This window comes from Castanea sativa, chromosome 7, assembly GCF_040712315.1.
Source record: "Castanea sativa cultivar Marrone di Chiusa Pesio chromosome 7, ASM4071231v1".
Classification (NCBI taxonomy): domain Eukaryota; kingdom Viridiplantae; phylum Streptophyta; class Magnoliopsida; order Fagales; family Fagaceae; genus Castanea; species Castanea sativa.
In genome coordinates, this window is record NC_134019.1 from 29,633,213 (window position 1) to 29,642,668 (window position 9,456).

The 9,456-nt window shown below is 35.0% G+C and overlaps 1 protein-coding gene across 2 annotated transcripts; it reads left to right on the forward strand.

Annotated features, from left to right (window-relative positions):
- Positions 1 to 2,317: 2,317 nt before the first annotated feature.
- On the forward strand, positions 2,318 to 6,842 carry LOC142642121 (reticulon-like protein B11). 2 transcript variants are annotated; one of them, XR_012845591.1, is made up of 7 exons: positions 2,352 to 2,528; positions 2,808 to 2,988; positions 3,554 to 3,695; positions 3,814 to 3,883; positions 3,965 to 4,134; positions 5,199 to 5,256; positions 6,392 to 6,842. XR_012845591.1 is itself a non-coding variant. In XM_075816474.1 (6 exons), exons 1-5 carry the CDS (start codon positions 2,465 to 2,467, stop codon positions 4,132 to 4,134), a joined length of 627 nt encoding a protein of 208 aa, XP_075672589.1. In that variant the 5' UTR covers positions 2,318 to 2,464; the 3' UTR covers positions 6,392 to 6,842. The 2 variants fall into 2 exon arrangements, 1 of the variants encoding a protein (XP_075672589.1); XM_075816474.1 differs by lacking the exon at positions 5,199 to 5,256 and having other exon boundaries at positions 2,318 to 2,528.
- Positions 6,843 to 9,456: the final 2,614 nt, after the last annotated feature.

The window sequence follows — 9,456 nt, forward strand, 5'->3', positions numbered from 1 at the left end:
TTCAAGAGCAGTAGTAGAAGATAATTGTTTTTTTTTTTAGGTACCCCAAACTTGGCATCGTAACAAGTCCAACATGCACATATTAGCTCAAAGTGGAAGCATTCTTTGCAGAATATTCTGGACTTCAGGAAATAATAAAATGGTTTGCAAAAAGAAAAAGAAAATAATAAATGAATTATTCTTGAATGTGCTTTTATGTACCTGTAAAATGACTTTTAGGATGCCAACTTAGGGTACTCCGATACACCATGTTTGCTTTAAGACTCTCTCCCCCTTTTAACACGCATATCCAATTTCATTTTAAGCAAATAGTGGATTTGTCAAAATTATTAAATAGTTCAACATTATTAAATTTATACTAGTATAATTTAAATCCTCCTCTCTCTCTCTCTCTCTCTCTCTCAGCAATAGGATTAAATACATGAGGACATACTTTTTCCCTTGTCTAAAATTCCCCCCTTTCTATATGAGTATGAGTTGGGATTCGATCAAAAGACTTGACTGAGTCATTTTTCATGTGTAGATTACAATTGTCATTGAACCGTTTTTTCTTATTATTTTAAGCAAGTGGAATTATAAAATAAAAATGGTAATTTTTCTTATTTTTACCAAATATAATTTGGTATGTGTAGATTACAATTGTCATTGAACTGTCTTTTTCTTATTATTTTAAGCAAGAGGAATTATAAAATAAAAATGGTTATTTTTTCTTCTTTTTACCAAATATAATTTGGTAACAAGCTGCTAGGTAAGAAGTTACCTAACAACAAAAGTGCTTTATTATAATATGTGCGGTGGATGGTCAACTTGGAGGTTGATCTGACCAACCATATGTAAAGTCATTCTCACTTATTGCACTAAAATGAAGATGATCTATTTTTTTTATATACTGTCTGGAAGTCTCTATTTTTTATTGCCATAAAAGAAAGAAGTTTTATATAATGGCTCATCACTATGTTGATTCCGATGGTTGAAACTTGAAATCACATTCAATTTATATATGGGTTACAAATTGTGTTTTTTCTCTCACCTAAATCGGAGAAATTTCCTCCAAATGCACTACTTAAAAATTAGACATTTGTTATTTGAACATGTGCTTTCTCACCTGACTTCTTAGCAAAGGACTTGGATTTGGAATACTCATGGTCATGGGCTTAAGAATTGAGCCTGGTTTGTAGGTCCAATTTAGCTCAACGGGTTTGTTTCAAATTTTTTTTTTGACTGTCTTAGTAAATATCTTATAAACTTGTTATATGGACTTATTATTGGTTTGTGAGAAGCCCACTTCATGAAAAGGACGTAATGTATTACCTGACTTGAACCTGCACAATGCATTAGGCACATGACTACATGAGTTTCCAAAAGGCGAATTGGTTCATTGGCTTATTTTCAAGTAACTAATTTTAATATCTTCAATAAGCAATTGACTGACTTTAAAGTCACTTCAACTTATTAACAAAGTTATATATTATAAGTTTCAGTTAGTTTAACTGGTAGAGTTTTATTATTATTATTTATTGTTGAAGATCTTTTTTGGGTTCAATCTAAGCGTGCACAAAAATCTTATTAGTGTGTTAGTCTATCAATAAAAAATAAAAACATTTATCATGGAATGGACGTCATAAATTCGAAATACTGTTGTATTTGTACAAACAAAACAATGAAATAAAGTTATATGCTACGTATTTTAACATTATTTAAGGATCATTCTAGTGGTAGCACATTGAGCTATTTGAATGTCATCCAAATATATAGGCCATTTTTGTTGAATAATACATTTTAATTTTTTTTTATACTAAAACAGTAATGTTGTAAATCATTTTGTAAGAAAATCGATTCTTGAACTTGTTGCTCTAATAGATGAATTTAAACATTAAACTCATCTTCCAAAATATGAGTTCTCCATGGATCATGTTGAGTCAAAGATATGAATCTCAATTGTAATTATCTTTAAAAAAGATTAGTTTCACTTTAAACATGCAAATCAACATAACACGGTGGAACGAGAGACGGGAATCAAAATCATCTCTCCCAAAGATGAGTTTATGAGAAGTTATTTAGCAAATTAAGTTTAAAAAAATGTTACTTTATCAAATAATTTTAATTACTTATAAAAAGGCCCAAACTTGTGTAATAAAGGACTAAAATAATAAAATAAAATTGTTTGATTTGTGATTTTGGCTTGGGATGGAAATGGGAAAGTGAAACACACGCTATTGTCAATTTGTCCTCACTCCTCATCCTCAAGCCTTGTATTGAAAGAAAGACATTTGGCCTTTTCTTAAAATATTTTACTTTTTCTATTTTTCTTTGTTCTATTTTTTTTATGATTGAGAAATTTCCCATATTGCTTGCTGCTGCTGCCGTTTCAGTTTTTTGGTATTCACTGTCACTCGCTCTCTCCCTCCCTCCCAATCTCTCTCTCTCTCTCTCTCTGAAACCCTAATCACAGAAGCTTAGCACCATGGTAGAATCCAATCCTCCTCGTCGTCGCTTAAACGTTCATCAAGCTCTCGGCGGTGGCTCAGGTCCCCTCTCTCCCCAAATCTATGCATACATATTCATATTCATATTCATCATGCATATATACACAGCTATGTATGAATTAACGTATATTATATGCTCATCCATGAATCCGATTCTTGCTTTCTCATCGATTGCCATAATTGATTCTCTTTTCTGGTCTTCTTGTTAATTGATTCTCTTTTCTGGTCTTCTTGTTAATTGATTCTCTTTTCTGGTCTTCTTGTTAATTGATTGGTTGTATATAGTATAAATTTTTTTTTTCCTGGATTTGATAATGGTAGTTGCCGATGTGATACTATGGAAGAAATGGTACGGTGGGGTTGTGGTGTTAATGTCAACGTCGACCTTGTGGTTCCTCTTCGAACGAGCTGGCTATAACCTTGTGTCCTTTGTGGCTAATGTTCTTTTCCTTCTTGTTGTCATTCTCTTTTTCTGGGCCAAATCTGCTTCTCTTCTCAATAGGTAATCTTCTCTTCTTCTTTATTTGTATCCGATTCATTCTCTTGTTGTTTTTGGTAATTTCTGTTTTCTTGGTAATATTTTGTGATTCTGTTTTGCTATAATGGAAGATGCTGTTTGTTAGTGGGATATTTTTTTCCTTAAGAAAAATTGACCAATCAATATTTTGGATAAGTTTTTGCAAAACACCGTGGTGTTTTGGGTTTAAAATGAGTGTTTGTAAAAAAGCTATGAAGAATTGCTATTGCAAAATGAAGTTTTGGGTTTTAAAAACACGCTTTTAGGCTTCCAAAATGCCTAACCAAACTGACCCTTTGTGAAACACTTTATGCCATGAAGATATTAGTATCATGTTTATTAGGAATTATGCTGATGGATAACTTGTGGAAATTAACCACCAAGAGGGCAATATGGAGAATTGGAGAGAAAATGGAATTTGGGTTTTTGGTTTAAGATTTGATTGTGATATGTGCTGTCCTGGGCTTTGCGTTTCTGAGAATTAAAATCTAAGGGTCACATGGGTTTTTGTTATGATAAGTGATTTTTTTTTTTGTGCTATGTGATTTAGGCCTCTGCCTCCCATTCCCGATCTGGAAATTTCTGATGAGTCTGTTGTGAAGGCTGCTGATGCAATGCAAATATGGATCAACTCGGCATTGTCAATTGCGCATGACATTGCACTTGGGCAAAATTTAAAGCTTTTCCTTAAGGTTTGGTGCTATTGCTGTGATTCCATGATATCTTTTTTCCCCTCAAGAAATTAGAATTATTTACTTTTATTGGATACAAATGGTTTTGCATTTTTGTAATCTGGGTTTGGGGTTTCAGGTTGCTGTTGGTTTGTGGGTAATATCTTATATTGGTAGCCTCATCAACTTCCTCACTCTGGTCTATATTGGTGAGTTTCTTTGCTACCCATTATCTTTATAAATGCATTAATCTTGAAAGATTTGCTTAACTGCTGATTCAACTTCTGCAGGGGTTATTCTTAGTCTTTCAGTTCCTGTAGTGTATGACAAGTTCCAGGACCACATTGATGAGAAGCTGTGCGTAATTCATAGAATTTTACAGACGCAGTACAGGAAAATTGATGATAACATTCTAAAAAAGATTCCTTTTCCTTCAAACAAACAAAAGAAGATACAGTAGGTGAGTAAAATCTGTGTGTGTGTGTGTGACACGGTTAGACTTGAGTAAACATTGCATTCTGCACTATAATCTGCATAACTATAATCTGAGCAGTTACTTCACGGTTTCCTGACAAAACTAATTTTAATCTATTTGTGCACTTCATTAGTTTGGTCGTACTAATTTATATAGTTTCTGCTAACATACAGTTTAAGTAGTGTGGATTGAAATACCTTGAAATGTTTTATGCTGTCTCTTTCAAGCCATACAGTAGTTGCTAAGATCTTACTAGGTATAAAATAGCCTGTAAGGGGATGTTGATAATCAAAATATTATTATTGGTTTTGAACAGCCTATAACTAAGACCAATACATCAATTGGGTTCCATTATGCATATTCATTTTATTTCGATCATCTTCCTAGAACCTAGTAGTTTTTATGTTTGTATGTATCAAGAAGGAATATTCCACGCCCTTTTTTAATATCTGCTAACTGAATGTGTTTCTAGACTTGTGTTTGATTATTGCACATTATGTGATATGTCATGCTGTTGAAGTCTTCAATGCACTCAATATCCCAAACTAATATAAGATCACAGATGATACTAGGCATGACTAATTCAGTTTTGATATAATTTTAGAGCATTGGACTTGGTAGGTAACTCTGTGTTGTAAGAGTTGATCAACAGCTTCAAAATGGCTATGCAAATTTTTATCCTGTCTAAAACAGTACAAATTTGGTTTCTTATAATGCACTAGTTATTTTTCTGGTAATGTTATAACTAGCAGGTTTTTTTATTTTTATTTTTTTGAATTTTTTATTTATTTATAAAAAGCCATACTTGAATAAAGCATTCCTTAGAATCTTGATGGAAATAACTGCTGTTGGTCGCCAATGGCCATGAGCCTGTTGCAGAAGATTTTGAAGTGAAACAAGCATGTTAACAACTTTATTCTTTCTCAATTATGATTTGATGCATTTAAGAAACTAAAAAATAAGTCCATTAAATATGGATTTTTGAATACCACTATGGCAGTTTCTTTTTGTCCAAATTATACCCTGTTTCGTCCTATATCAATCAAAAGAAGCAAAGAAGGGAAATCTTCATAAAGGCAACAACAATTGTGGCTTTCAAATTGAGTAGTGAGTTTTCTTTCTACTTGAATTTTGTAATTGAAACTCCAATTAAAAGTAGACTCAATCCTCACCCTCTTCGTATGTGAATTCTCCAAACCTAGTTGAAAGCATTTTCCCCCTCCCCCCTCCCCCCTCTTTCTGTTAGTGTTTCTTCTGGTGGGAGCATTTTGCAAACGTATCTAGTGGTGTGTGATCTTGCTTGCTTTCCTTCTATAGTCACTGCCTTGAGAAAGTCACAGGCTGCTGGTAGATCTACTGGTGACTGCTTTGGAACCTGGGGATGGCATTTTGTGTTCTATCTAGGTCCCAATCTTACATATGTCACACCTCACTTGGGTGGGGCCCATGTGGTTGGGAGGGGATCAAATCATTCATTCATTTGTTACATACATTTGTTAACTTAAAAGAAAGATTTACAATGGTGGTCTTCTTGTCAATCTTTGGGGTTGAGCTAGGCCCTGGCTACAGCCTACAGGCAACCAACAAATTCTCTCTCTCTCTCTCTCTCATTGCTTTGTAAATGAAAAAGGACAGTAGTGATAGCAAATTGTGCTGCACATGATGTTTAGGATTCTTATTTTTACTGAGGAATATTGCATAGTAACTAGCAAAATGCCCATCTTTGATTAAAAACTTTGCATTACAAGGCCTTTCCTTGGCACATAATTAAGTGTTCCTTGATTCTAATTTCGCATAAGGGGGAAAAAGAAGGGGAGTGGGGGAAATGGATTTATTCTCCAGGACACTGGTAGGATATTTTATTGACTTGGTTGTTGTTCATAATTATTGTTCTTCTGAGAATCTGAGTGGACTACTAAGCATTGAAAGTAAAGTAAATGAAATGTTTTATACAGTATAATGACAAGCTTACTGCTATACTGCCATGTCTCGGTGTCTGTCTTGTTTGGCATTTATTTATGTCTCTGTCTGACTGAAAATAAACGAGCGTCTCTAGTTTTGTCTCTTATGAAAGATCTTCTCTATTCTTTGACCCAATTGCATGTTACCAGTTGTTTCAAATTGGTACGTCTAGCTTCATCCTTTGTATTTGATACAAATCTTATGTAATTGGGGTTAATGTATTTGGTTATATTTTCTGCTCTATTAAAGAAATACTAAAGAATGTGTACATTTGGTGCAGGGTATCAAGTAGTGCACCAAACCTTGATTAGGAGATTAGAGATGGGTTTTCAATGTATGAAGTTTTTTAGACTTTCTGTTTGCTGGGATGCTGTCAGTTCATCTTAACTGCCACTTAGCATGGTTCAAGGGGAAAAACAACCTCCCAGTTATCATGATAATCGATCAGAAGTACATCTGACACTAGTAGCTACCACATTGGGGAGAATGTTCACTTTTTTCTTTCTTTCTATATATATATATATATATATATATATATATATTTTTTTTTTCAATTTGGGTTTTCTCCTGGGGATTCGTATTCTTAAAATTTTTGGTGTATGGTTGTTTGTCCTTATTATTGTTTGAAAATTTGGTTGTGCCTTTTCTGTTCATCTCCTCTGGATGAAAATAATTCCCTATGGTAAGGGGGAAACTCGTGCTTGGCAATGAAATCTTGAATTTTTAGATTCCCTAATGTGCCTTATGCCTTTATTTTTCCCATAGTTTTTCAAATGTCATTTATTTGTCAAATGATATTTCGGTGACTAGTTGTGCCTATGTCCTCTAGCTCGATGATCCTCTTCTTATAGTTATGGAATGGGAATGAAGGGTTGGATCTTGGGCATTAGGCCTATTGGGTGTGTCTAATTTGAATTATAAGAAATTGTTATGAGAAATGTTGAAAGTCTGGACATTGCAAATGTGATTGTGGAATCTATGTGACTTTGTCAAGAAGATGACAGCAAAGGAGCTCACTCTAAACCTTGTCTTATACTATGGTCATTGTTCATCAGTGAAATGAAAAGGGTGATGGTTATCAATTGTCAGTAAACTTGTAAGGGAAGGGAATGTTTGCAGACGATGATCAACCGTATAAGCTTCTCTTGGTTCCTGCCGGGCAGAATTTTATAGATTAGGGTACTTGTGGTTTTAAAACCAAAATATGGCATTGTGAAATACAGGCATCTTTTAGGGGTTATCAACCATAAATAATACAAATGACATTGCGTGGTCCTTTAATAGAAATAATTTCATGCAGCAATTGCATGGATCATCCCTCTTTCAGAATGATGCTCCATGCAGTTGTCCGTGCGGCAGGGAGGGGGACTCACCAATGATCAAGGTAGTAAGTGTATAGTTCATCAATGATCATATAATCTAGTTTGATACTGTTTATTTCAAAATATAGAATTGAACGGAGCTGAGAACAATGTGTTTTTGAGAGACACAGAAGGTGCTGTTCTACTCTTGATTGATTACAGGTTGGCACTTGATGGCCCATAGAGCGTAGACGCGAGCGAAATCAAGTGAAACGTTTTTGCCTGCTACATATTAAGAATGCTAGTCATATTCTTGTAATTTTATAACAAGCACATGAAGTAGCATTTCCTAGGATGCCCAAGCCTATCGTGTGCCTTTCTCACTGTATTTTTTTTCCAAATTTATCGAATTTAACAATTTAAATTATATAGCTGTGGCATATTGTCATGGTTGTGCTGTTAATCTTGTATTTTGCATTAGTATAATTACATGGATTGGCATTGCGGTGAATTTGGAAGGTTTTGCACAATATTGATGTCTTTTTATTTTTTAGTGTGAAAGCACCCCGTAGATTGTTTCTTTTTATATTTAAGCGGTTAATGTAATCACCACAAACAGGAGCTCGCAACTAACACAAGTAAGAAATTTTATTAACAATCACAAGTACAATAATACTCGCAACAAATGATGCTGAAATAACTAGACTGTAAAGCACTCAAATAGATAACCAAGACAGGTTCCAATATGTTTGAAAAAACAATACAAGTAGTAATGCAAAGAATCATCCAAACCAAGCTAGATGGAAGAATGGAAATTCAACACCCCAATGTCTGGTGTTTCAATTTGATGGGGGTGGGGAGAAGAAAGGAATTGTTGGAATCGTGGTTGGAATGGTGGGGATTGAAGGGATTGTGGTTGGGATGGTGGGCAATGGAGTAGCTGGCAGAGGAGGCAGCTTAACCTTGGGAACCATGGGCATGGTTGGCAGCGTCGGAACTTGGGTGCTTGGCAATGGCGGCAATGTGGACTTTGGAAGAGTTGGTTGAGTTGGCAGTGTTGGCAATGGTGGCAATGTGGTAGTTGGTAGTGTTGGCAAAGTTGGCAATGGCGTGCTAGGCAGCGGTGGCAATGTGGCTGTAGGTAGTGTTGGCACTGATGGTAGAGGAGGCAATGTAACCTTGGGCAAAGATGGGATTGTAGGCAATCCCAATGCTGGAGGTGGAGCAGCTGGTGTGTCCAAAAGATAGCGAGCTGCTAGGCACACGTCGAGTGACAGAATTATGATCATAGAGAGAAGGAAACAATACTTCGAAAAAGCCATGGTTTCAAGTGATAGAAGCAGCAAGTTCTCTCCAAAGCGATTTGTTTGTAGTATTGGTCAAGTGGTCTTAGACTCTTAATTGAACACTACATATAGCCGATGGTATTTATAGAGTTCCAATGTTGATGGATTTTGAGATCTAGGGAGAATTATTGGGAGTTTGATGAAATATGGTTGTAGGAAGCATGAGAGAAACATTAGTTAGTTCACCTTCCTAACAATATAAATTAGAAGTTCTAGACTAGTAACTAATCTATGGGTTGACACATAAGAAGGCTTTAGGAAATCAAACCTACCAAGTTATCAACTTATGACCCATCAAAAAATGTCAACAAGTATTTTAGAGGAGCAATGTTAGAACCACAAAAATTTACACAATTGTTGCCACAACTTGTCATGTGACGATTTGAGAGTGGTAAAAAAGTGGTCTATGTGGGTGCACACCTCCACCATTCACAACTTACAATATAGCAAGTTGTGACAAAAATTGTGTAAATTTTTGTGGTTTTAACATTTATTTTTTATGGTTCTCCCTTGCCTCTCTCATTCTGTTTGGGACAAAGTTTGAACAAACCAATCCCATCATTAGGTCACAGGCCTTTAAACAAAGTACTGTGAATAAAATCCAAAAACAAACCCCCAAATAAATGGGCATCCATTATTAGCCCACAAGGTTGTGAACCCATATATCCATAGGTTCACATACAATACCAAAAAATGGT